Source organism: Copidosoma floridanum, unplaced genomic scaffold, assembly GCF_036245765.1.
Source record: "Copidosoma floridanum isolate Cflo_tuat_1 unplaced genomic scaffold, Cflo_Japanese_pri ptg000019l, whole genome shotgun sequence".
In the NCBI taxonomy this organism is placed as follows: domain Eukaryota; kingdom Metazoa; phylum Arthropoda; class Insecta; order Hymenoptera; family Encyrtidae; genus Copidosoma; species Copidosoma floridanum.
In genome coordinates this window covers 9,017,046-9,043,143 of record NW_028321896.1, presented here as the reverse complement: position 1 = coordinate 9,043,143, position 26,098 = coordinate 9,017,046, and the positions used below count along the sequence as shown (strand labels likewise).

General features: G+C 42.5%; 5 protein-coding genes across 6 annotated transcripts; 1 reads left to right on the top strand and 4 right to left on the bottom strand.

The window, feature by feature from the left end:
* Positions 1 to 881: 881 nt before the first annotated feature.
* On the bottom strand, positions 882 to 13,499 carry LOC106644072 (uncharacterized). 2 transcript variants are annotated; one of them, XM_089592822.1, is made up of 13 exons: positions 13,403 to 13,499; positions 11,766 to 11,879; positions 11,476 to 11,627; positions 9,006 to 9,069; positions 8,529 to 8,770; positions 8,135 to 8,444; positions 5,659 to 5,803; positions 4,859 to 5,140; positions 3,470 to 3,796; positions 3,271 to 3,329; positions 2,130 to 2,299; positions 1,109 to 1,271; positions 882 to 1,028 (listed from the first exon to the last, which is right to left on the bottom strand). In XM_089592822.1, exons 2-13 carry the CDS (start codon positions 11,865 to 11,867, stop codon positions 972 to 974), a joined length of 2,073 nt encoding a protein of 690 aa, XP_089448948.1. In that variant the 5' UTR covers positions 11,868 to 11,879; positions 13,403 to 13,499; the 3' UTR covers positions 882 to 971. The 2 variants fall into 2 exon arrangements, with proteins under 2 accessions (XP_089448948.1, XP_089448947.1); XM_089592821.1 differs by lacking the exon at positions 13,403 to 13,499 and having other exon boundaries at positions 11,766 to 11,907.
* A 1,415-nt stretch (positions 13,500 to 14,914) lies between these two features.
* On the bottom strand, positions 14,915 to 16,532 carry LOC106644110 (uncharacterized). Its single transcript, XM_014359487.2, has one exon. The coding sequence runs from the start codon at positions 16,496 to 16,498 to the stop codon at positions 15,299 to 15,301; it is 1,200 nt and encodes a 399-aa protein (XP_014214973.2). The 5' UTR covers positions 16,499 to 16,532; the 3' UTR covers positions 14,915 to 15,298.
* An 88-nt stretch (positions 16,533 to 16,620) lies between these two features.
* LOC106644109 (uncharacterized) lies at positions 16,621 to 18,385 on the bottom strand. The gene has a single exon (XM_014359486.2). It carries the CDS (start codon positions 18,284 to 18,286, stop codon positions 17,051 to 17,053), a length of 1,236 nt encoding a protein of 411 aa, XP_014214972.2. The 5' UTR covers positions 18,287 to 18,385; the 3' UTR covers positions 16,621 to 17,050.
* Positions 18,386 to 19,207: 822 nt separating this feature from the next.
* LOC106644108 (uncharacterized) lies at positions 19,208 to 21,181 on the bottom strand. Its single transcript, XM_014359485.3, has one exon. The coding sequence runs from the start codon at positions 21,171 to 21,173 to the stop codon at positions 19,878 to 19,880; it is 1,296 nt and encodes a 431-aa protein (XP_014214971.2). The 5' UTR covers positions 21,174 to 21,181; the 3' UTR covers positions 19,208 to 19,877.
* A 1,888-nt stretch (positions 21,182 to 23,069) lies between these two features.
* LOC106644111 (spermine synthase) lies at positions 23,070 to 25,231 on the top strand. Its single transcript, XM_014359490.2, has 8 exons — positions 23,070 to 23,115; positions 23,454 to 23,743; positions 23,829 to 23,940; positions 24,022 to 24,144; positions 24,226 to 24,380; positions 24,476 to 24,565; positions 24,637 to 24,828; positions 24,901 to 25,231. The coding sequence occupies exons 2-8, from the start codon at positions 23,462 to 23,464 to the stop codon at positions 25,042 to 25,044; spliced, it is 1,098 nt and encodes a 365-aa protein (XP_014214976.2). The 5' UTR covers positions 23,070 to 23,115; positions 23,454 to 23,461; the 3' UTR covers positions 25,045 to 25,231.
* Positions 25,232 to 26,098: the final 867 nt, after the last annotated feature.

The window sequence follows — 26,098 nt, the reverse complement described above, 5'->3', positions numbered from 1 at the left end:
AGTCCCAAAGCACCCGATGGACCAAAGCTACCCGCGAGAGAAGTCTATTCAACTCCCGAGTCAGTATGTACATATAATATAGGTACTCCACCGAGTTAAGAGCGCGCGCGCGCGCGACCCTCGAATAATGTTTGTAATCCCGTATTTTCAAAGTCGTGCCGCTCATGCATATAATATACGTGCAACGAGAGGCGCCGCGCGCATTATCGTCCCGGGCACATCTAATGCCTCCCCCTTGCCGATTCGACGCAGCACAGAAAAACCAGTTTTTCCATACACCTACTTGTTTTGCACGCCGACTTTAATTTGTTTCGGATAGAGTACACTCGGCTCCTACACGTGCCTCTATATCGCCTCTCGCTCGCGGCTCTTTGTTGTAAGTGCATTCGAACGAGCGCACGACTGCGATAAAGAGAAACCGTCCAGACTTGTGTGTCTCGGGTATTTTTTGTCTCCCATACATGAGAATGAACAGAGAGAGGGATGTCACGCTGCTCATTTAATTACCGTACACCGGGTTAAGCAAATTTTTTTTTTTTTTTCTGCGGGTAAATGAGAAAGAAAAAAAATCCACCTTACGGCGGGTGGGTGCGTGTATAGTTGAAATGAGGTTTTATTCTTTAAAAAGCTGCGTTCGTGTTTTGATGTACTTTTTTTCTTGTCTGTTTCTTTCTTTTGTTTTTACTTGCGATTTCATTGAAATGTCATACATGCATCCGCGTACTTTTTCAAACACATGTATAAAATGAACAATCGTTTGTTTAAATGAAAAGGAGATGCGGCTCTGCTGTTGCTTCCTTCCCGTTAGCTCGCCCGTGACTTTTTCGCGCATTTGATGAGAAACCACGTAGCATCTCGAACGACCCGTCTTTATCGTGTTGGTTGATCGGCAGATGGAGCGAGCACGAGTTCCAAAATCGATTCTTCCTTCCCGTTGATTGCGCGCGTGGGACGATGTCGAGGTGCTCCGGTCAGTGGCTGATGCTCCTCACACTCGAGTCGTCCGCCATGCAGCACATGGGCGTGTTCTGCGCGGAGAAGAAAAATAAATTTCTTTTTTTTTTTTTTTCCATCCGTTGTTCGGAAGGAGGGACGGAGGGGCACTTACCACCCTCTCGACAATGTCCTCGGCCGCTATGACCTTTGGCGGCCGGGCTGGAATTCCTTTTTTCGGCTCGGCCTCTATCTTGTGGATCATCCTGTAGACGCTCGAGTTCTGCAGGTGGTCGAAATTCGGCAGGGCCTTTTTCTCGAATTTCTTGAAGTTCACCCTGGAATTCATCGAAAGATGCGGATGCAATTTATATTGATTTGATTCGCCCTTTTTTGAGGAGAAAATAGTATATTACGTTACGAGGCCGTAAAGTGGCTGATGTACGGCCGAGTGACGTATACAATTTTTCGTCATCCCGTAGAGGAAAGTTTGTTCAATCGGTTGATTTGGTTAATGCAGGGAAAAATGAATCGCTCAGTGAACCGTGCGTTCCTTACAAGCATTGATCCTATACACCGAGGTCCTAATGAAGTGCGAACGAACGAACGATAAATAATCGAACGTGCCCAATAATTGGACTGACCGATCGATCACAAAAAACATACGCATAATTCAACAGCGAATGCTAGAATACATTTTTTTTTTTTTTGATAGTTCTTCAAAGTACACTAAAAATAACTTTCATTAAACGATACTTCATTCTTGGTTTTCCGGTCCATGTATTGAATATGTGCTTTTTCATATAGAGCGCGAGCCTTTCAAGGTAGCAGTCCAATAACCATGAAAATTTCTTCAGTCTAATGTTTTCCGGTTTTTGGAAACTCGTTCCAGGTTTTCGTTATTCATAACTTTGCATGCATGAATATTTATGTAGTTTGTTTCACCTTGGCAAAATATAAGACCCAAAGATCACTTATACGCCATAACGTATTTTCTTTCGATTTCATTTATACATGTATAAAAACGCGTGTACCGTATACCTTTTCTTTTTTTTTTTTTCCAATGCCAATACTTTTAACGAAACACGTACAATTAGTGAAAACTAAAAACCCAATGGTATGCCGTGACTTTCTCCGAAACTTGGGAAAAAAGGGTGAGGAGGAAGGGAAACAAAACAAGTCCATATCAGTATTACCCCATCGCTTTGCCACGGATGACTTCTGCCTGCGAGGACAGGGCATCGGCAATCATCTCGTCGTTGAAGAAGTCGTTCGGACACCTCCAGCGTCTACCGTAGGTGAGCTCGAGCTGCCTAGCCTGGGGCTGCCAGAGCAATTCGCGCGGCCGCTTTCTCTCTTTCCTGTGCTAAACATTGAACAGTACATTATTATTATTATTGTTATACATTACAAGTACATAGTTTTTTTTTTTTTAATTTTTTTTATTTTACGGGGGCGTTCGAAATCTCGGCGTCATCGTGAAAAGCGAGAGCTGTCGTGTCGACGACGCTCGTAAATACGATGATGCTCGGGTTATTGTTTTACGGACACGTGGGAAACACCATGATTAAAATATAAGGGCAAAAAAAGGAAATAATGGCGTTGCTGTACGTGATGTGAGGATAAAAAATACTTATATACACGTACTTATACAGTATAAGGAACTCGTGATCTAAAATCATGTATTTCATGCTAAACCTTCGTGGAACACATTATTAACATATATACCTACATTGTTTGGCTGCGTGTATATAGGAGATAGCATGCGATGTGAATGCACTATAATATACGGACATGGGCTCATACTGTTTCGGTGACTCACTTTTTAATCTAAGATCGGTAAAACACGAGGGAATGTACTGTTGCAGAATCGGTGTATATCGGTTATGGAGGGGTATTTTTTTCTTCTCAACGCAAAAAATTTCTAATCATAGATGCATCTTTAGATGTAAAACACCCTTGCACTACAAATTTTTTTAATGAGAGATTAAACTAAGGAGGTTCCAGTTAGGAAGGTTTCACATCCAAAGGTACACCTTTATTAATTTTAAGGAAAAGTTTGACAGCTTGTGAAATGATGGAAAAAAAAAATCACGTATTTGAGGTAAGGAATGAACAAGGAGTATGGCTTATAAATCGGATGCAGTTTTCCCCTCCTTTTGACAGTAAAGGTAACATAGATAATATGGTAACAAAACTAATGAGCGTTTAGTCGACTCGTACAAATCAGAACCAAAAACTTTTTTTTTTTTTTTTTTTTTTTTTTTTTTTTTTTTTTTTTTTCAAACAGGGAGTACACTAAACAAACCAGGATCTCATTTTTTTATTTTCCTATACCTGAAGTTCTTGCACCAGTTGTTCTTGTAAACTTAAATTTGGATCTGGTTCGAAACTCGCTGGAATGTTTCATTTTTGTTAAATCATGTGATCGATACGCAATATATATAAGGTCATGGAAAAAAAAAAAAAAAAAAAATCGGCTACAAATCGGCAGCAACGAAAAATGCACCGGCCATGATTTCTCGCGAGTACTTACTCTTCGAGATTGCCGGACTGGACTCCCTCGATCTTCCGAGCGCCTCCGACTCCTGCAGCACCTTCGACTCGTACGAGACGATGTACTTTTTGACCCTCGGTCCGTCGTCCTCGCTGCTCTTGACCGATATCTCGAGCTCCTTCGACTCGGTCCAGGTCTCCTCCTCGGACATCAAGTGGGGCGCCCAACTCGACGAGTCGTCCCGCGAACTCAACGAGTGCCGATCGTCCTCCATTGCCGACAATCCCTGCTGCTCCTCGGCCTCCTTCGGCTGACTCTCGCTCTCCTGTTCCTTGCCCTCCTGCTGGACCGCTTCCTCTGCTTCGGCTAAAATTATCCGCCCGATTATCGTTAGTGCGGGTGTGTCAAAGGTTACTCGATGGGTTTGTCACTCGGAAAATGATAATTCTAGACGTCGATTGTCTCAATTAGTGTCCAAGGAATTAAAAAATGGTGCTTTTTGCTGTTATTTCCTTGATTAATGCGTATAGAGATACCACTTCGAAGTATGTATTATGGATGGTTTGATTACCAACTACGTGGAAAGGGGGGATTAACGGAACAAAACAAAACACACAGTTGCTCAACAATTTTCAGATTTATTCAACACCAGATATGATATTAATACACAAATATAATTATTACAAACGGTACATTAACAACCATTTCGTGTGTTTCGATGTTAGTTCATTGTGTGCATTGAACATTTATTGTCTTTTTTTTTTTTTTTTTTTTTTTTCCCACTCAAAATCATAAAAGTTAAAACAACACATTTTTAATTTGCACATACTTATTGTATGTGAAACAAAATGATAATCTTAATGTATAGTGAAAAATGAGTGTGTGTGTTTTGATCGTTTCGTTATTCATATATACCTGTTGAGTAATGTAAGAGTGGAAACAAACTTGTAATCATAAATATAGTAGGACGTGAATAATATTTAGTTTTAAACAAAAAATCAAAAAGGAATTGTTGCTATACGAATCGAAATGAGTCGAATTGCGCGATACAACGAGCTCAATGAATAAATGCATTTTCAAGAACCGTATCGTTGGGAAGATAAAAAGAATTGCTCAAGTGAACGGTAATTAAAACACAAATTTAATGCCAGAGAAAAAAAAACCCCACTATTCTTAAGTTGCGTATAAGCATACAACTGAGAAAAAAGTGAAAATATTTTACTTTTGCACGAGTTAATAATATATAAAAAAAAAAAAAAAAAAAAAAAAAGTGAAACCACAAGCATACAATTTTCCCTAATTTATCCAGTTGTACGCTTAAAAATCCCAACGGTTGTAAGGTTCACGGATTGCGCGCCTCCTTGCGTTCCCCACCCACCGACCGCCTGATCGTAAATACCCGTCCCCCGGTCCTGACTTTGCGCTCACCCTTGGCCTTCTCCTGCTGCTCCACGCCGCTCAGCTCCATGATCTTGTGCAGCTGCTCCGACACGATCCTCAAGTGCTTCTCGATCTCGCTGGGCAGCTGCTTGAGGGCCAGCAACTGGCTCTGGACGCTCTCGAGCTGCCGCTCCAGGCTGATCTCCGTGGTAACCAGCTCCTTGATCTTGTCCCGGTCCATCGTCACCGCGACCTCCACGTCGACCTCGGCCTCCGACGGCCCCCTTGGCCCCGTCGACCCTACTCTGATTTCCTGGGCCGGCCCCTCCCCTCCGATGCTCCCGGTGGCTGGTGGTGGTGCCTCCTCGGCGACTAACGGCTCGGGCTATCGACAGATCGTTTATTCTCGCTTTCCGGGGAAAAGTTTCTCCGGGTGCTTTCAAAGGTCAATACTACGCGAGACCATTTCGTGGATTTTTTCATCCCGAGGGGGTATAGTGTTGGATTCGCGTGAGAAACATGACATTTTTCGTTAGTGACGCTCAATAACAATTTCCGTCGTATACGATTGGCAAATATGAAAATATAACTTAAAAAAAATGAAGCATGGTTAACTGGTAGTTGCGGACAAGCTTCTGCAATTGGGTATGCTTGCACCGAGAGAAAACAAACATTTAGAACCAATGAAGCATTTGCTCGAACAGTAGGAAGTAAATACTTCTTTTTTTTTTTTTTTTTCTTCTTTTACATTGAGAAAACAACTTTGGCCATGAATTTCCCAAGTGGCAGTACGTGGTGGTATATACACTTGGGAAAAATGAATTTGATCGAGTATAGTATGAATTGACGTACCGTTGATTCCTCCCGCGGAGCTTCCCGGGCCTCCTCGGCTGTGTCCGCCGACTCGGTGACTTCGGTCCGAGATTGGGGTCGCGACTCGGACGCCTGGGCCTGGACGTCGGATGGTTCGGGAGTCGCCGGCGGTGATGACGTCTTCTACGCGTGGTTTTTTTTTTTTTTGCGTTTTCCAAACAAAGCAGGAAAGAAAAAGGATACAAAAGCTTGCGTTAGATGTTAGAAAGCTCATTACTCGAGGAAAGTATGTGTACATGTGCGCGTGGGATCGAGCGACGGCCCAGAGCTCGGGGTGTTAGCAAGCGTCGTTAGTTAAGCCATTTTTTTTTTTTTTTTTTTTTTTTTTTCAGACAATTCAAGTAAAATCAAATCGTTGCGTGGCGTACGTAACCCTGTCAAGTCTGTGGCCGGCACTCGTCATGCAGTAAGGATATGAGATGACGGGACAATCGGTACATGATTTTTCGACGAGTTCTTTATCGAATATTTTTTTCTTTTTTCTGATTTTTTTCTCTATCCAAAGTAGGGATAGTTTATGTGATAGATGATTCATCTGTGTGATTCCACAGTGTGAGAATAGTATGCCAATTCTCGTAAACCGTATAAAATATATATGTACACGTTTGAATGACGAAACTTGGGTTTTGTTCAAGTCTGTTTGATTTTCGAATCTAATTTTTTTTTTTTTCAACCACAACGATGATGTGGCTTCGACGTGATGCGTACACACATACACTACACACACACGCACACGGTGGCACTGTAATATCGGTACGACTAAGCTACAAGCAATTAAAAACGGCACTCTTACAACGTTTATATACTTACGAAATATCTCATGCAACTATACGCTTAATCTACATGAATGTGTACAGGTATATATGCATTGTAAAAGAACACACCAAAAATCACAAACGTATAAATTTTACAAGCGAAATTTGTTATGACGCGCGTGATTTCGCGTTGACAATTGATCATTGAGCGATTGCGATGAATGACATGATGGCAATTTAACGCGTGAAGCACCTCAGATACAATAAAGTACTTTGAACTTGATGTTTATCTTGATTTATTATTATTTATTTTAAAAATTTATACACATACACATGATAGTTGCACACGTAAACAGTGACCGTTGAATGCTTTCTTATACAATAGATGATTTTTCGCGCGCGACAAACCAACGATAAAAACAATAATAATGAATATGACCGTGTCAAACTCCTATATATTATCTTGTTTTTGAAAATTTCGCTTTTTTTTTTTTTTTTCAACACCCCCTTCCTCCTACTTTGTCGTGATACACAAATTCTTATCATACATCATGAATTCGATGAATTTCAATGCGTAATAAATGTATACTCTGCTCGTCACGCAATTGCTCGTGGTTCGCCACATCGGAATCGCAAATAAAATAACTCTCTCGGGGTAATTTCTAAAATGAAAAAAAAAAAAAGATTCATTTCCCTCCTAAGTATATATATATAATTCCAAGAGCCCCCTCCCCCCTCGACAGCATCACTCGCGCTCGTTGATCCGCTTGACGTAGTTGTACATGAAAAAGGCGAGCGCCGAGGCGCAGGGGACGAGGGCGTAAGCCACACCCCTGGCCACGTCGGAGCGCATGGCCGAGCCAACCTTGTCGGCGACCAGCATCGACATGACGGACAACCGGCGCCTACCCTCGGCGCAACGCCTCGAAAACCCTGCCCCGTCCGCCTCCTTGTACACGCTGCCCGGCTTGTACGCGTAAAAGCCATTCTCGATCGGCCAAACGCTCGCGTTGGAGTCGCGCCTGCAAGCCAACGAGGCCGAGAGCCGCCTCGAGTTGCGCCTGCTCGAGCCCCGGTGGAGTATCTCCGCGTCGTAGGTGTCGCGCAAGCTGTTGGCCAACGAGGCGAGCATCAGCACCCGCAGGAAGCTCTCGTCGCTCGGCTCCTGCCTCCCACCCAGGGATTGCTTGACGCGCCCGACGATTCGCTCGAAGTAGTGGCCGCGACGCAGCAGCCGCGGCTTGGTGGTGGGCCCGGCGCGGGCAGGGCTCTTGAGGCTCTCCAGGGCGCGGTCTAGGCAGCGCTTGGCGTACCTACCCCTGCGGCACAGTCTCGTGCTCTTGTTGCTCGGCGGCTTATTGGCTGGCACCTCGTACAGGGACTCTTCCATTATCGACTCGTTGATGGGCAGCATTTGCGGCTCGTTTGTTGCAGCGAGTATGACTTCGGTAACGTAGGAGGTGAGGGTCCAGGTGCCTCGGGGTGGGGCGGCGAGTTCGAACGCGGGCAGGGGCTCGGGCTGGTACTCCCAGTCGGAGACCGACAACTCGGAGGACAGGGGCACGGACAGGGAGGACAGGGACGACGACGGCGAGTCGAGTAGCAGGAGGGTCTCGGAAGAGTCGGACTCGTGGCTGGGGGAGTCGGGGGGGCTGGATTCGGGCTCGTCAATTACCTCGGGCGCTCGAGGTGCCGCTGTTGGCTCCGGGGTTTTGACGCGCGATGGTTCGAGCAGGCCCTTTTCGACGAGGCGCTCGGCTACGCTCTTCTTGGGTTGCTTTTTGATGACCACGCGGTAAGCCTCGGGTTGCTCCGGCTGCTTCGACTCCTCGGATTGGGCGCGGGAGCGATTGGCGGAGGGCACGGGCCGGTCGGGCTTCTGCAGGAAGGTGGTCTGGTGCTTGGGCTCCTGGACCGGGGCTGGCTCGGTCTCCTTGGCGAGTTCTTGGAATACCTTGGACTCCTTGAGGAGGGGCGCGCGGGGACGTAGCTTTTTGAAGTTCACGCTGGACATTGTACGGGGACGTTTGCCCAAGTAAGTAAGCGAGGTGAAAAATGTGCCCCGAGTGTGGGTGTGTGGTGGGTCTTACCCTAGGACTCCCTTGTCGGTGAGGACCTCCTCCTGGTCGAGGATCAACAGGGCTATCTCCTCGTCGGTGAGTTTGGTGTTTGGTACGATGTCGCTGTTCTCGTCTCGCGGCTTTTCGGGGTACTCCTCTACGGGCTCCCTTGGCTCGGGCTCCTCCTCCTCGTCCTCCTGGATCTGGGACACTTGGTCCGGGGTGCTCGACTCTCTATTTTCTTCGATCGGAGCGAATAGTATCTCTTCGATCTGCAATCATTTGGTGATCATCTCCTCTTTCTTGTGCACACGTGACTTTTACTCGGCTTACATCAAATCAGTTTTGATGGTTAAAATGGTCTCGGTCAAAAAGACAAAAGTATACATGAACCTTCTTAAAAATAAATAAAAAATAACTTTTAGCGTCATTTCGGAGTTTTTTTTCTTTTCTTTTTTCAACCATTTTTTCCATCATTGAAAAAGGAGAAAAAGTAAATCAACTTACAGGGAGCATATACGGCTCGATCTTTTCCTCAAACCCCTCGACCGATTTGCCGGGATCTTCTGTTCTGAGACACAAAAATAGTTTTTTTTTTGTTTTTTTTTTTTTTTTTTTCCTCCTTGAAATTAGTTTGAACCTAACGCAAAGAAAAACCTCAAAAAGCATCAAACACGTTTCACGCCAGCTCTACATGTTACATATAGTTATTGATATAAGCATCACACCAGTTGGGCCATCACCGGCTCGACGTCAACGCTGCGCATATGATTCCACGACAGCGTGAGTCGTTGCGAAAATCGTATCGCCATATCTAACGAGCAAATCAATCAACACAGCCTCGGGCGTCACACATCAGACAAAGAGAGCAAAAGCGCGTCAGCGACAAAAGCATCAAAACAACGTATCATTGATCGCGCGCATGGCCAAACCAAGAGGGAGGGAGCAGCGGGTTTCAATTGCACAGGGTGACGGAAGATCGGGCGTGAAAAAAAAAAACAAAAAAAAAACACACAAGCCGGGCCATTCATCGGCGACCCTCCTAAAATTAGCCATCGGCCTTTGAAAACCTCGTTTTAATAGGCACGGACCTCGCGCCGCGCGACCATGACTCGGGCGCGTCGCGGTCGCCGTTAAACGTCCGTCAGGGGTATAACGACCAATGTTCTCGCCTTGCGATATTGTAAACCGCGCGGATTCAGGCCAACCCTCCCCGGCACGTCATTCGCACGTTGCGCGAAAATAAAGCGCGCGCGTGATTTTTGATCGGCCGCGCGAAGGGCCGACGAGACCGAGTCTCCGGAGAGGCGAGGAATTCGACGGGCCGTGTGGAACTGGGGCACGAGGGGGCCTCTGCCAATAGTCGCTTCTTGCCGATTTTTACGATCGCGAATACTTGCTGTACACGCGCGTGGTGTCAACACGTTGGGCGCGAAATTATAATCCTCGGGCTAATATTAGGCCCTTGGGGTTCAATCTATTTCCGAGCGTAATAACGTCGCAATTGTCATTACCTCGAAAGTCGGTCCCAGCCGAAGACGACGGCGCTCTCTGATTCTGGGTTAGCTATTTGTGCATGCGGCCGTTGCCACATGTTGCCCCACCTCCCTTATCTTTTTTTTACTTAAAATTTTGCTCTCACTTGGTTTCTTGGCAGCGCCGGTTTTGCGACAAAATTGCGCAGAGTTGAATGGCTTGTTCGCGTCGCCAAGGGAGGGAGGGGCATCGCCGGGTCCGAAAAAGTTTGTTTACCCGCGGATTTTATTTTCGACCTCCCGATCGAGCGGCTCTTTCTTGTTTCTTTGTCTCGTCTTTGATCGCGTGTAGTCGGTCCGAGATATCGTGGTGAACCTTTTTTATTTAGTACGAATAATTGTTTCCTCTGCACAAGTCACCGGGAACGCCTGGGCAATTGAGAGCAACAGGCCTTATATTTTTTTTAAATTGAAAAAAAAAAAAAAAAAAAATATTTTGCTTACTCTTGATTAAAAGTACTATCGCTCACAGTTTTTTTCTTGGCATCCGCAGGTTTTGGGAAAAGTTTCCTTGAATTTACGCTGTTTCAAAAAGTTTGAAAAAAATGAAAAGTCATAAAATATTTTTCTCGATATAACTCAAAAAAAATTTTCATCATAATTTTTAACGCAATGGTAATTAGATTACAATTAAATTCGCAACATGATAGAGTTGAACGGGAATCGGCTCAGCTGTTGCTTGTTTCGTTATTCAATTAGCCAGGTAATGCACCCCGACACGAAATATGCATTTTCCCCTAAATGATATTTCGGAATCTTGTTTTCCCTCGTAAATTTTCGTACCTCAGCTTTAGCCAGTCAGCAAATAATAAACTTAAAGATTTATCGTCTCCCCGTAGCTACTTGTTATATTTTCCGCGCGTACACGAGGATTTTGGAGCGAGTCTCGATAAAAATCATAAAAATTCAAATACACAAATCTCTACTTGATTTAAATACTTCCAAGGATTTATTGCTTCTATCACTTATTTACTCCAACGGGATGCAATTGAGAGGCGTTTTTAGTGGCTACTTTGTTTACCTCGCGGTCACATAGTTTATCGCTACGTGGAACCTAGCATAGATCAAATTTTTGGCAAATGAGCCACTGCTGACATTGATGGGTAAAAACAAGTACTATATATATATGAAAAAAATAATTATTTGACACATAAGTACCGTTTCGCATGAGATGAGTAAAAAAATCCAAAGAAATCACGCATTGAGCAAAATGATGGAAATTACGAGTAATATTACCATGTTATACGATAATTTTTGTCATATAAATCGTGACATTTCCTGCTCTCCTAAAAATATGGTACTTTTTTATACACTGACACTTTTTTCATCGACCCCACAAAATGTAATGCTTATCACGCAGGAATAGATATGTTTTTCGTAAATACTGAATCTAACGAAATAAAAAAAAAAAGGGGGGGTAGGAGTATGTGAAGCATCCTTACCTTCGGACTCCAAAAACAAAGTTGTTCCCAGCGAGGGTGAGCGCCTCGTGGGCTTGTCCGTGGGTCAACTCGTCGACCGGCTGATCGTTGAGCTTGACGATAATGTCGCCAACCTTCAAGCCCATGCATTCTGCGAGACCTCCCTCGGTTACCTGAAATTTTTCGTCTTACGGTGTGTGTGGCCGCACTACTTTTCCTTTCCACGCCTCATCGCGACAGTCATCGATTGAGACACAATTTTTTTTTTTTTTTTTTTTTTTTTTTTTTTCAAGTGCCAATTTCATATTTACCCTAATGACGGTAAGGGGTTGCGGGAAGTCGCTGCCTCCCGCCAGACGAAAGCCCCATGGCCGGTTGTCGAATTTCGTAAATTTAACGTCGAGGGTCGCCATAACGCTCTACATCTATGTACAAAAGCCCACAACATGTTGTTGTTGTTTTTTTTTTTTTTTTTTTTTTTTCACCACTCGCGTTGCCTTACACACTATATACTTTTTCTCTTGTTATTGTTATTGGTGATCATCGTGGGTGTTATTCAAGAATCTTTTGTCTTTCAAGCAACACGACAGTCACGATTGCACTTTTATGTACAATAGACATAAGCTCGACTGATCGTCAATACTGTATATAGGTATACCGACACGCTTCGCTCATCTCGTAGATATACAATTTCATTGGCATATCGTCGGTGCAATGTTACGCACATTTTTCACGTACACCCATGTGCATGTAATATATACACCTTTTTTTGGAAATCCGGAAAACAGGCGAAAAAGACGTACAGGATGAGAGTTAAAAATAATTTTACACGCGCTCAAGAATAGAACGTTGCACCGATCGCCTGCAAAACCGTCCCCGAGAGCCGCATTGCGTAACACCGGGGTCCGCATAACGAAAGGGGCGCCCGTAGAAAAACGACGAGTATACCTGTAGAGCAGCCGGCGAATTTCTCCCTCGCTCGGTTGACGCAGTAACAAACGGCGTCCTGCCATTTGGATGATTTGTAATTATTGTTTTTTTTTTTGTTTTTTTTTCTCAACCGTATAATGCTGGTTTCCCTCCTTCGCGCGAAAACAAAAGATCCCCCGGACGAAAAGACCGGCGCCTTCGGGTTCGCGCGCGCGCCGCGAAAAGAAACCAGAGCAGAGGGATCCGATATAATTATAGAAAAGCCCCCCCAGTTTCCGAATAGCCCCAGCTGCATCGCTTTTTGGACCTCGCGACACCTGCTTCTTTCCTTCCTCCCCGTTCTCTCGGCTAGATTCTCGCGGTGCGCCGAAAAAGAGATACTTTTTCCACACTTGTTGCGGCTAGATGGACCTTTCGCTCGTCGACATCGATCTACAAAAAACACTGATTATGGAGCAAACAAAGCAAAAAAAAAAAAACTGTACGGCGTACCTAATACGATAATATATGCAAAAGCGAGAGGAGGGTGCTTTAGCCGATCACGTAAGCGTGGCACACTTTGATGACGAAAATCGTCGAAACGTCAACAGTATATAGGCCCGTCTGTGACACGGGATGTTTTTTGTTATCTTCGGAAGCCACAGAACGAGCTTGCGGTGAATTGCGTGAAGCGAATGCAAGCGCGGCCTGTTTGCCGCAGTGCAAATAAAAAAAAAAAATAAAAAAAAACAACGTAGCGAAAGCGTACATCAAATGAGCGAAGGTGAAGGTAAAACATAAAAAAAAAAAAATAAAAGAAAATTGTGACAAAGCGCAGAGATGACGAAAAAATGTCAAGCTCTCGGTCCACACCGAGAAAGTGCAAAGGTGCTCGCTATCAATGGGTGCAATGGTGTATAAGCTAAAAAAAAAAAAAAAAAAAAAAAAAAAAATAGTAACAAAGAAGAAAAAGACAGAAGAAAATACGGCAATAGTGGTCTGCACGGGAAATGCGTTGTTGTTACGGAACGCTGCTCACTGCAATTCTGCAAGTTAAAAAGCTCCGGCGCTGAGATGCTGCGGGGCTCCCGTGAGACGGCGCACACACACGCACACACACACACACACAGAGAGAGAGAGAGAAAGAGAAAAAGACGGACTACAACCACGTACGGCACTCGAACACGGACGCACACCGGGGATATGATGATTATATGTATATCCCGGGTGAGATGCAGTGAAGTAGAGAAATGATGGTTTGGAGGTGAGATCGAGAGTGAACAAACCCGTGCGCTTAGCTGGGCGATACTGAGTATTGGCGAGCCGCTGCCGGGTGCTAACCGAGAGATAGTACGTTGCAAAAACAACGCTGCACTCTTCTCTCTCTCTCTCTCTCTCTCTCTCTCTCTCTCTCTCTCTCTCTCTTTATCCGAGAGAGCGCTTTCTGCGCATCTTGCAAGCTCCGAAGAAGCTGGTGAGGGGGGGGGGGAGGGTCTGCTCGTCGTAAGGGCGTATGTGTGTCACGATAAGCCCTGCCAGACTCTCCTCATCGCGTGTGCTCCATGGTTGGGCGTATATACGTATATACGCTTGCCCTCGCTGCAAATATCCCGGCGGGACGGGGAGCATTCGCGAGCCGGCCTCGCCCGAGGCTCCGATCTATTTTGCCGTGCGATCGATCTATTTAGACCTCCGAGGCTCGTTCGCGAGATCGATGTACACGGAGCACAACCGAAGGTGCGTCTTGAGGTGCCCCCTTCGAGCTTTTTACGAGAAGTCGGCACATTTTTCTTTTTTCTTTTTTTTTTTCTTTTTTTTTATACCAAAACATTCCACAACGTGTGACTCGTTTATTCTCGAGTTGTTTGGCCTTGGGGTTTTTTTTTTTTTTTTTAGTTCATCGAGGAGGGACTTGCGATTTTTCCAAACTGGACGTGCCGTGCGTATATTTTCGGGCGGATTCAGGGACGCGGGGTGAACAACGAGCCAATGCCCTGGAGGGTATTTCGGGGCCTCATCTTTTTTTTTCTTTTTCTCGCACGATTTTCATGCACCGAGAAAATACAACCGGCAAATCACAGCTTCGTACCATTGGCGTAAACAAGATTCTTACCTGATGGGCATCGAGTTTGAAGAAGCAGTGACGCATGTTGTGTTCGGCACTGTCAACATCAAGTGCACAGGTGCAAGGGACCGGAAATCGCAATTGCCCGTCTTTTTGGTTCTTCGGCCTCACGCCTACTATTTTCGGATCGTCTCCGAGTATTTTCGAATGCCAGTGTTTACGGTCAGCGTTTCCAAAATAATTAATTGAAACGCCCCGACGGTCGTCGCTTTGCAAACAAAACATCATCCCCCGTAATTGCCAATCTTATCCATCACCCAAAAAAACGCCCATGAACGTGGGTTTATATTTGTATTTGTTTCGCATTGCGACTTTGAATTTAAATACCTCGCGGTCTTTCATATCGTCGTATTTTTATCCTCCTCGTCACCATGATTTTTTTTTTTTTTTTTTTTTTTTTTTTTTTATCTTCAATCGCCACAAAGCTCAAAGGAATGAATTTTATTTATACATTTCATCGCCGATACAGAGTACACACTTGGAAAATCATGCGCGAGTTTCTCGAGTACAGTGAAATATTACGAGCTGCAAATAACCAACCCGAGCTTTTTTATTACACGCGAATACTTGGAATCGCTGAAAATAGGCTACATGTACTCCGTCTCTACGACAGACGAGCTCTAGACAAAAACATTGTACATGTATACACGTGTGACGCATGTTTTTTTGTTTTTTTTTTTTCACACGTCGATACATATATATATATACGTAAAATATGATGTAGTTAATGGTGCACGCACGCGGAACAATACAGAGTTGCCGTGACAAGTAGAGCAAAAACGATAGTCATTGGAAGAGTAAAGAGTATCCTCAATCGTGAAATATGCGCCGCGCCTCTTCGAAAAGCTCCTCGAGAATGTCCCTGATTTTCTCCTCGTAGGCAGGATCCGCGTCCATGGTAGCCCCGATGACGGTCATCCGATCGGCGAAGAACCACTTCTCCAACTCACCAGCGTCATTGAGCAGCCTCGCGAAATCCTCGGGCCTGAGGTAGATGCCGGGCAAGTAGAGCGCCGCGTATATCATACCGATCAGCCTCAGCTGCCTGTAGTCCTCGACGAGGTCCCCGTACTCCGGAACAACAGCCCCAACGCCGGAGCGTAGCACCGCGTCCCGCAGAGCCGAGTAGTAATGGTCGAACAACTCGAACTCGAACTTCCGCCTGAAGGCCGGTGTAGTGTGCAGGTAGACGAGCATACCGAGGTCGCAGGCAGGCGAGGCGTACCGCAGCAATTGAAAGTCCACGAGCAGACACTTGGGCGCAGAGCCGGTCTCCCTGAATAGCAGGTTGTTCTTCCAAAGGTCGCTGTGGCACGAGACGTTGCACCTGCCCTCCCGGTACCTCACGCTCTCGCACCCCAGCTCGTACATCTTCCCAATCAGATGGTCCTTCCCGCCGATGCCCAGTTTCTTGGCCATCAGACCTATCGTCTCGAAGCCCACCAGCGTGCACTTTCCGAACTTGTTGGTCCTCGAGTACATCTTTTCCGCGAAAGCGGCGGGATACGCCTCCCGGAGGCTCTTGCCGATCTTCGCCTCGGTGGTGATCGAGGCCGCGTGGAACCTGGCCAGGGCCGACAGGGACGACCGCAAAAAGTCCATCTCGTCGAGGGGCAGGTCTTCACGGGCGCGGTACCCCTGGGCGCGCAGGTCCTCGAACACGAGCACGTCGCCCTTTATGAGGTAGCACTGGGGCGACCACTTGGTGCCGCAGCTCGCCATCGCGGGCTGGATCTCCTTGTAGAAGTGGATCTCCTCGAGGAAGGTTTCGGGGTCCATCACGTCGTTCCGGATGGTGTCCGACTCGGGGGGCGATTTGACGAAAAACGTGCAAGCTTTCGCCTTGCCGACGAGCTTGGACTCGACCTTCACGGTCAGCAGCTGGTGGTTGCCGAAGATGCCGTTTTTTTGTTTGGCAAAGGACTCGAGGTGGTACTCGAGCACCTCGTAGTTGGGTCCGAGGGAACAGGCGACCGCGGTCTCCACGTCTTCCTTGGTCAGAGCTGACATGGTCGACTTTGGCCTGTTCGCGCGGTGTCTCGTGGCGAAAGATGAATCTTCAAGGAAGCTCGTTATTGTGATCGATGATTGTTTGACTTGAGACTGATTTCCTTCTTTTTTTTCCTAGCAAGATTTATCACCGTGCACTTTTGTGGAGTGAAGACGAGAGAATTACCGCGCGTAAGATTACGCACTTTTTACGCTTTGGATAAAAAAAAAAACGTTCGTGATTCAACAATACCGTGGTAAATATTTGAATGGAGGAGATATCGTTCGAGACGCGAGCTGATATTGAAGCGCATAGCAAATAGAGGAATCTTGAACGACTAACAGTCGACACTTGGTGCCTTTTGTTTTTTAAAAACTTCCGTGCGAACGGGAGGACAAAAAAATCCAAGTTGTAAATTATTTCGAACAACCTCTTGCGCAACAAGAGAATAGACTAATGCAGCGACTTGTATTGTTATTTGTGAACATTTATTTTAAATTTGGCGTACTACAACTTGTTTTACTATAAAAGTAGGTAACAACAATCATATTATAGATTATAAAATAGTGGAGTTACAATTGTAAAAATTCTTGCGATCTCCGAATCAATTCCATGGTTATTTCCGTGATGATTTCGTTGAAATATTGATCTTCCTTCATGGTATCCAAGACTAACTTTACTCGATTTCCAAACAAAAGCTGGTTGAATCCGTCGGAAGTGCTCGTCAACTCGGCACATCTTTTTCCATCCAAATGTTGCGTTGGAAAGTACAAATTTGCCGTGACTACTCCCACGACTCTCATGTCCGTGAATTCTTGCAGGATCTCTTGGAAGGTTGGCAATGCGATTTCCGCATCGTTTTCTCTCAAAGTGGTGCAAAAGACCTCGTGGTAGTGTTTCAACAACTCTGTCTCGTACCTTTCACGGAACTCCCGTCTCGTGGCCAAGTACAGCATCTGCGAGACGTCAACCATGGCAGGGCAGTAACGCAACAGCTGGAAGTCAACGATCACGCATTTGGGTACCGCGCACGAGTTTTCGAACATCAGGTTGAAGGACTTGAGGTCACCGTGGCAAACAACGTTGCGCCACTTTTCGGAGGCTTTGAACTTTTCAAAGGCCTTATCACAGATCTGAGGAATCTTGGTGGCGTCGAACCCGAAGTGTGTCACCAAATTGCACGCCAAATCAACGCCAGATTGATACCAAGCAAAAAACTTGACTTTTTTGTCGAATACACTTTCTTTCACCAATTCCGGGTACAATTCGTTGAAAGTTTTGCTTAGTCGTTTTTCCGCCAGCACTGACGACGCGTGTAGGTTTGCCAACGCAGTCAGGCCCGATTTGAAGCCTTGGAGGTCCAGAAAATGATCCTTTAGAGCAAAATTCTTCGATTTCAGATCTTCAAATATCAGGACGTCATCTTTCACCAGGTAGCACTGAGCTATCCACGATTTGTCCTTGAGGCTGCCGAGGAGTTCGGCCACCATGTGCTTGTAAAAGTGTGTTTCCTTGAAAAAAGCTCTGCAGTCTTCGATGACGGACGCTTGAATTTCGATGTCGTAGGGCACAGATTTTACGAAAAAGGTGTGGATTTCTTTCTCTTCGGTATCGTCTCGGCGAATGGTCACCACGAGATGACGATGAGACCCCAAAAAACCAAGCTTCTCTTCGGAATAGCTTCTAAGGTGGAAATTCACGATTTTCGCGTTGCAACCCAAGGCCCGCTTTACCACTACTTTGACGTCTTCTTCGGTAACTGGGTCCTCGAAAGGCTTTCCCTTGGTGGTATTTTTTGATTCTTGCATTGTAGAAGCTACTGTGCAATTTGTGTTGTCACAATGCAAGCTGATCGGTAAATGACTCCCATATGCGCATTGTATTTCATTTTTATCTTTTTGAAAGTAACCTTTGGCGTCTGCCTATTGACTTTTCAATTTAATTTTCACAATAATTCGTGGGATGTAAATCAGTTAAATACAAGATAAAAAAGTTATTATCTTCGCATTAGGTATGAATGACACTGTTAAAAAACTCAAACAAAAGATTGACATAAGGATTTCGTATTATGGTAAAGTTTTTTTTTTTACAATTTTTTTTTTTTTTTTTTTTTTTTTTTTTTTTTTTTTTACAGTAGTTTTCCATGTGATAATGTGAAACCTTCAAATCACAGCTTATCATTTAAAGATCTTGCTTGGCAATTTATAAAAACGTTTCTTCATATTAGAATGAACTTTTAGGCACGAGCAATGTATGGGAGTACCTTGTAGTGACGTCATTTGTCGTTCAAGCAAAACGTGTAATCATTTATAAATCGTCTAATTTCGGTGTAAAAAAAATTGTGATCCTAGCACGAAGGTGATCCGAGTTGGTCACGTGAAGCTTCTCGATGAAGCTGATAGGCTTAACATTCGGAGTTTTCATCAAAGAAAAAAAATTTTGGTATCATTTTTACTGCAGCACTCCAAGAAAAAATTACCAGTTTTTTTGCGATAATCTCTTTCGCGTACATTTTCCACGTTCGCGTTCACAGAAAAAGTTGTTCAACTTTTTTGTGCCATAAATTTTATTCTGGTAAGTGATGCAGATTATCGGTAAGGTAAAGTAGATTCAAAAGCCGCAAAAAAAGAAAATCCATGTTTCGTCCTAACAGAAACATTTTTTTAAATGGATGAAACTTTTTACATTTTGTTTGAGGACAGAACGTTTAATGTAAATCTTATAGATACGATTAAAATATACTTTATTGAGCTTGCCATTGTGGTCCTAACACAAGACATAACAAAAATCGTTCGAAAATGGCTCAAACATAGTTTTGTAGTATGTACATTTTCTTTTTTTTTTTGGAAAATTTATTAACTAACTGTTTATAAAAATTTATTTGAAAATGTTACTAAATTATATAAAAGCGGTCTTATAAAACCCTATAATTTAATCTGCACTTTTTGATCTGTCGATATGTAGATTAGTCATAAATTTATCCGATTGTTTATTTACAACTAATTCAAGATCTAAAAATATTCCTTACTGTGTGTTATCTATTTGGAAACTGATAAGAACATTTTATAAGTACCTGCGCAGTTAGTTTTATTTGCAACTTTAAACCGAAGATATTAATAAAATTTTAACAATGATTGGATACGAAAAGTGTAATTCTTAATTAAATATTGTTTTTACCAAATTACTCAAAATAACATTGATAATAAAATTTAATTCAGATTCACAGTGTTTTCTTTAATACTCAATGGCAAGGAGTTGATTTTGTTTATCTTGCAAATAATTGTGAGGAAACAATTTTTTCCTCAATACTTTTTTACAGCGCAGCGATTAACAAAACTTAACAGCACAAGACAATGCTTCGCAAACGCAAGCGATTAGTTTGCCATTAAACACATACAGCTACACAAATTTTTGTTCCAGCAACTTTTTCGACCTTTGAATTAACTCCCCAATGCTTTCCGAGACAATTTTTTTGTACACCGAGTTACGTTGCATGTAATCCAAAATCACATCCGAGCGGTCCATGAACATGAACTTGATGTAATTGTCCGAATCCTTGGTCCATTCCACGCATAAACTGCTGTCCAAAAGTATAACCGGGCAATAAACGACCGAAGACACGACCCCAAAGATCCTCATGTCCTCGTATTCGCGGACAATTTCTTCGAACGAAGGCCTACTCACCTCCTCGTCGTTCGCCATCAGTGTCGCGCAAAAGACTTGGTGGTAGTGCCCCAAGAGTCCCTCTTCGTTTGCCTCGCGAACCGTTTTTTCCATAGTCAAGTAAAACAATTGCGCCAAGTCCGCGGTTGGAGGCACGTAGCGTATCGTCTGGAAATCTACCAACCGGCAACGCGGAAGGGGCTGGGACTCGTCGAACAACAAATTGTTGGACCACTGGTCGCCGTGGCAAACGACGTTCCGCCACTTTTTCGAAGCCACTAGAGCCTCGAAAATCTTGTGGCACACCTTGGGCACGCAGGTGTGGTCCAAGCCCAGGCTCTTGGCCACGGTAGCGGCCGCTTGAATCCCGTTTTTGAACCACAAGTTGTGCAGCCTGCCCTTCTCCGCGAAAAGCATCTCGGTGAACACGTCCGGGTACAGCTCGAAAAAGCTCTTGCCCATTCGTTTCTCGGCCAGCACCGATGCCGCGTGCATCTTCCCCAGCGCCGTCAGGGCGGACTTCAACGTTGCTGTGTCCAAGGGCTTGTCCCTCATGACGAAGTTCATCGACTTGAGATCCTCCATCAGTAGAACGTTGTCCTTGATGAGGTAGCACCGTGGCACCCACGACGCGTCTTTGATGCTTTTTACCAGTTCGGGCACCATGTACTCGTAAAAATGGGCTTCCTTGTAGAAGGCTCGGCTCTCCTCGATGACGGACGCTTGCTCCTTCAGCTCGTAAGGTATGCCTTTCAAAAAAAAGGTGCACACCTCCTTGTGGCCGTTTTCTCGCTCGACCGTAACAATGAGTTGCTGGTGAGTTCCCATGAAACCGATTTTTTCCATTGAATAAGATCTTAGGTGGTGGTCAACTAGTCTCGTTGAAGGTCCGAAGACGCGCTTGACTACGAGTTCTACATCTTGTTTGCTCACATTATCTCCCGATCGTTTGACTTTTTGTTTGTCAATCGGATCATCAACGGTGGTGTATTCGCTAGTCGTGTGGTCCGTTACTATGGTGGCAGTCGCCATGCTCACTCGGATCTTCAACTTTAAAATGCTCCTTCTGATAAGTCTCCGCATATTTATAGTGAGTGTAAATCGTGTTCCACTTTTTTTTTTTTTTTTTTTTTTTTTCGTTGTACTACGTCAAGTGGAAGCAGAAAACAAGTGCAAACGAATCTCTTATCGAAACGGTAAATGAGATAACAACCAATCTGTTGATATATAGAATCATTGTTTTATGACTATACTGGGAAAATTTTAAAAAATTACCAAGACTATTAATTTACACTGCTATGAATTTTTTTATGCAGGGTTTTGAGCTCATCGCTCGATGATTTGTATCATTTGGTTTGATTTGTGTCTTTTTATCGTTATAAATATTCAACATCGTATTTATAAATCTATTGTAAACAAACTTTATAATTTGCAACGGCAACTTTTTTTGTGTTGTATTTTTTTTTTCAATGTCATATTGAAGTACCAATGACTTATTGTTTTAAACCTTATTGGAGATGGTACACTGTAAATCCAAGTATACTAAAGTACACGTTTAAAGCGTAAAGTTAAAATTTCGATTTTTTGTTCAATGGATAACTGTCGTGTTAATAAGAATTTGAAGAACAACCTCAATCCATGGTGCATCAAGTGTTTAACCACTTTCAGTAAACCGGATAAATTGTTTAGTTCAATAGGTTTTACGAAATAGTTTACAAAGCATTAATTTGGTTTTTCTTAAAAACGTTCATCAAGACTACGGTAATGCATTTTATAAAAAACAAAAATGTTAACTCCACGCATCAAACGTGTACTTTAACACACATATTTTTACAGTGCAGTGGTAAAATAAGTTTATTGGCTTTTAAATATAAATTTAATACAGCCAATGTATGGTGCGATATTTTAAACATGCATTCTGACATCTGGTGAAGTTTGATCTTAGTAGTGGTGTTTTTAGCAAAAGCAGATTTCCTTTTCATCGACGCATGTTTAAAATACTTGTGGTTTCTTCAAATTTCTAAATGCAAGTAATTTTAAAAGTGTTTGATAACAAGTAAAGTTTGATTTAACTGCTATTAAACCTGAACACGATAAAATAAAAATTTATTTTAAAAAGAAGAACAAATTTTTATTGGAATTTATATACCAATACTTTCAACTGTTCCCAACACGTGAGTAACGATTTACCAATGCAAACTAGTTAAAATAAAAAAAGAAAAAGAAAAATTGAAAGGCTACGTAGTTTCCAGTGGTTGTGCATCAAAGTCTATTGTCTGAACAGTCAGGTAATATCGAAGGCCGCCGGGTATCACGTTGCTAGCCTCATTTCAAAGAGCAGTTGCTTTCAAACAAGCCCTTACAGTAGACCACTTTTTTTCGTATCACAAACCGGAACAACGTATTGTTTTAGTCCTAATTTCAAGTTTATCTGTGAGTACATTAGATGAATATGTTTATATAAATATTAATTATTGTTGTAAATTATCTTGTGAATAAACTAAAGAAAGAAAAAAAATCTAACGCTATAAACCGCATAATTTTCATAAAAATATTGTCTTGTAAAACTGTAAAAATCTTTTGAAAACAGTGCAAATTAAAACAAATTTTGAAGTTAATATATGTATCAAAATATTGTGTACACTACAGATTCTATCTGTATTGATAGAAAAAAAAATATCAGTTCAATAATCAGCTGATTTTTAAAAGTTCCTCTGAAATCATTCAGCATCAATTTCTCGTTACAATTATTGTGTTAGAGAAATCTTTTGAAAATAAATCGAAACTCGTACTGTTGTATACGTAAAAATCTTATATACTTATGGATTACGGATAAGATATCATTGCGATTAGATTTGAGTAGATAGTGAAAAACGTATATAAATAAGTTAAACATAAAGACGTTAGTTTTCAATGGTATTGATCTAAACACAAATCGATTCCACAGTAATCTACGAGCAATATTCTGCCATTCGTAAATAAACACTCAACTTTTTTATCTGTTGTGCCGATTTAAGTAGTCAACTCGAAAGATTTGTATTTACACTTTTTATCGGTCACCCGACAATTTGCTCACAGATTGTATTTCCGTCCCAGACGATAAGTATATTTTACATCACGTGCGTGTCCGCAACTCTCGATAGCACATGCAAATACTCCGTAATCTGATTATAATAGCTCGGCAGAGAAAGAGGACAGAAGACCGTTTGTTGCCATTCCTCCGAAATGCAATTACTCGCACTTTGTTATATACCTTCTAAATAGACCTGCAGCTCTAAAGTCTCGTAATGAATGTAAACCTTTGTTTTACAGACACAACCATGACTGTGCAGACCATACTTCTGGACTTTCGGGTATCACCCACGGATGTAACGGACTTGGGGAAGAAAAATTTTCTTAAACACAACTTCGTCGAGACACTCAAAGGACATTTTGAGAACATTGAGACCATCAAAGAGATTGACCAAGAGGATGGCTTTTTTATCCTATGTAGTGGATCACAGGGTAATATTATTACAGTTCGAGGGTACGTAGATGGTACTGTCACTGTCAATATTGAGTTTTACAAGAAAGACGACGAAGACGGTTTCTTAAATTACAAGGTACAAAATGGTCACACACTTTATTTCTACGGGGACCTACGAAAATAAAATACTTATCTATCGTACGAATGCTTTTGAAAAATAGACGGCCCAGAGCTTGGAAAAAGTTTTACAAAAGGCAACATCGTCCATCCGATCTTATACTTTGGTTCCTGTGAAACGCGGTGGACCGTTTGAAAGGTACTTTCCAACAGCTGGTAAGAATTTTTTTTGTCTCTAAATAATTTAAAAAACCGTACAGCTAAGAGAGCCAATAAATATTAACATTTTTACTACAGACGAGCGATTACTCGAGTACGATATTGACAAACTAGTTTACGAAGTCCAATCGACTTATCAAAAAGTGCAAATCTTCCACTCCAAGTCACTCGGCAATATGTTAGTCCTTGACGACAATCAGAGTACTTATGAATCATTGCATAATTTTTTTTAAAAAGAAAAATATTTTTATCGATTATTACAACAGTCAACTTGATGTTTAGACATGTCAGAGGCTGATCTCATTTACACCGAAACTCTCATGCAGCGGGGCAAAGAATCCTACGAGGGTAAAGAAATTGTTATCTTGGGAGGTGGTGATGGTGGCCTTTTACACGAATTACTGAAAGAAAACCCCAAACACGTAGCGATGCTCGAAGTAAAAAAACAATAAAGGAGACATACTAATATAATTACAAAGTTTTTAATTTTGAACTAATTTTTTTTTTTTTTTTTTTTTTTTTTTATCAACAGCTTGACGAAGAAGTGATTAACGGCTGTCGTCAGCACATGAAAAAAGTTTGTGGAGACTGTTTGGACAAGAGAAAGGATCACAACTACGAGGTGTGATGTTTGAATTTATTTTTCGATTACCTTCATTGTCAACGGTAAATTATACTGACTTGATTTTACAGATCGTAATCGGAGATTGTTTTGAAACGTTGAAGAAAATGGCGGCAGAGAATCGCAAGGTAGACTACGTTTTTGGCGATCTAACGGAGATTCCGATCAGCCAAGAGCCACACGGAAACGAGTGGGACTTTATCAGGCTAATCTTGAAATCGTCCATAAAAATATTGAAGCCCACGGGAAAATTCATGACACACGTGAGTTTGCGATGGTAAAATTATCGGATTGACGATTGAACAACTCATTTTTATATTTTCAATAATTTTCAGGGGAATTCCGCCGCTCTACCGGAAGCGCTGAAGATGTACGAGGAGGAGTTGACCAAACTGTCTGTTACTTTTACGAAGAAAAGCGTGTTCATTCCGTCTTTTTACGAGGACTGGGTTTTCTATCAGGTCTCCGTTTCTTCATAATGGCCTTCCACTGAAACATATAGTTACTTTTACGCAATAAACTTTTGTTTTCGATGAAAAATATAACAAAGTTGAAACTTGCAGTTTTGTTGCAAATCCAGAGATTTATTTTTCGTTATGATTTTTATGTAACAATTTTCTGTATTCTAATGTAATTTACTAATAATAATTATCACTATCAACGCAATCTACAATAGTTGTTATTTTCATAAGATATAAACATACCTTTTATTTGTCTAATTATATTAATCAATTACTATGCCACAGAAAGACGTCGCAGTAAAGTTCCTCATTTATTTACTACATGTTGAATAATCTAATAAAAAAGTCACTTATGGTGCTTCAGAATCGAACACTTTCACACACCATATTGTCGCAAAAAAAATTATAAAATTCTCAGTTGCCTAGGCCTCATAAAGTAGCAAATCACGGCTAACATACCGAGTAACACCAAGCGGTAACTTGGAAATCAAGTGTTGTATCGTACGACTCGGTCGATAAGTCGAATTCACCCGTTATTTAGGTTCCTATTGATTCAATTTTTTTTTTTTTTTAATGCGGAAATGATCAATGGTCTTTTTAAATATAAACTTTACTCCTTTCAGAAGATTTATTATAATGAATCCTATAAACAAGATGTAAATTAAATTTGTGTCTACAAATAAAATTAACAGTGAACTGTTAAGGCCTTCAATGGAAATTTTCATGAAATTGAATTACGAGTGCTCGGCGAAATCGTAAAATTTCCGAAGGTCTTTCGTGAAGTAAGTTTAAAAAAAAAACCCGTTGCGTAGTTGAACCGAGAATAATTTATCTACAGTCGTTTTGTCTAAGAATAGACTGCATGTGTGAAAGTTTGAGAAAATTTGCAACAGCAGTAGATTTGCGGCACACATTGTAGTGCCATCGTCAATTTTACAGCTCGCAAACGATGTCGCGTCGCGCACAAAAGCAAGATAGAGTGAAAAAGCTACATTGCATTTTAATTGTCAAAGTTAAGTGGGACGAGCTCGTCGTCTTCTACGTTTCTTCGTAGGCAATTTCTACCCTCAAG

Bases quoted from the DNA above. Each gene is read 5' to 3' on its own strand.
- LOC106644109 (XM_014359486.2), bottom strand. From the start codon at position 18,286: ATGCAAGAATCAAAAAATACCACCAAGGGAAAGCCTTTCGAGGACCCA.
- LOC106644108 (XM_014359485.3), bottom strand. From the start codon at position 21,173: ATGGCGACTGCCACCATAGTAACGGACCACACGACTAGCGAATACACC.
- LOC106644111 (XM_014359490.2), top strand. From the start codon at position 23,462: ATGACTGTGCAGACCATACTTCTGGACTTTCGGGTATCACCCACGGAT. The intron at 24,566-24,636 runs GTGTGATGTTTG...TTGATTTTACAG, and splicing joins GAAAGGATCACAACTACGAG to ATCGTAATCGGAGATTGTTT. The intron at 24,829-24,900 runs GTGAGTTTGCGA...AATAATTTTCAG, and splicing joins CGGGAAAATTCATGACACAC to GGGAATTCCGCCGCTCTACC.
- LOC106644110 (XM_014359487.2), bottom strand. From the start codon at position 16,498: ATGTCAGCTCTGACCAAGGAAGACGTGGAGACCGCGGTCGCCTGTTCC.
- LOC106644072 (XM_089592822.1), bottom strand. From the start codon at position 11,867: ATGGCGACCCTCGACGTTAAATTTACGAAATTCGACAACCGGCCATGG. The intron at 5,141-5,658 runs GTCAATTCATAC...GGAGCATCGGAG, and splicing joins GCGGGAGGAATCAACGGTAC to GGGAGGGGCCGGCCCAGGAA. The intron at 1,029-1,108 runs GTAAGTGCCCCT...TTCTCCGCGCAG, and splicing joins AGGACATTGTCGAGAGGGTG to AACACGCCCATGTGCTGCAT.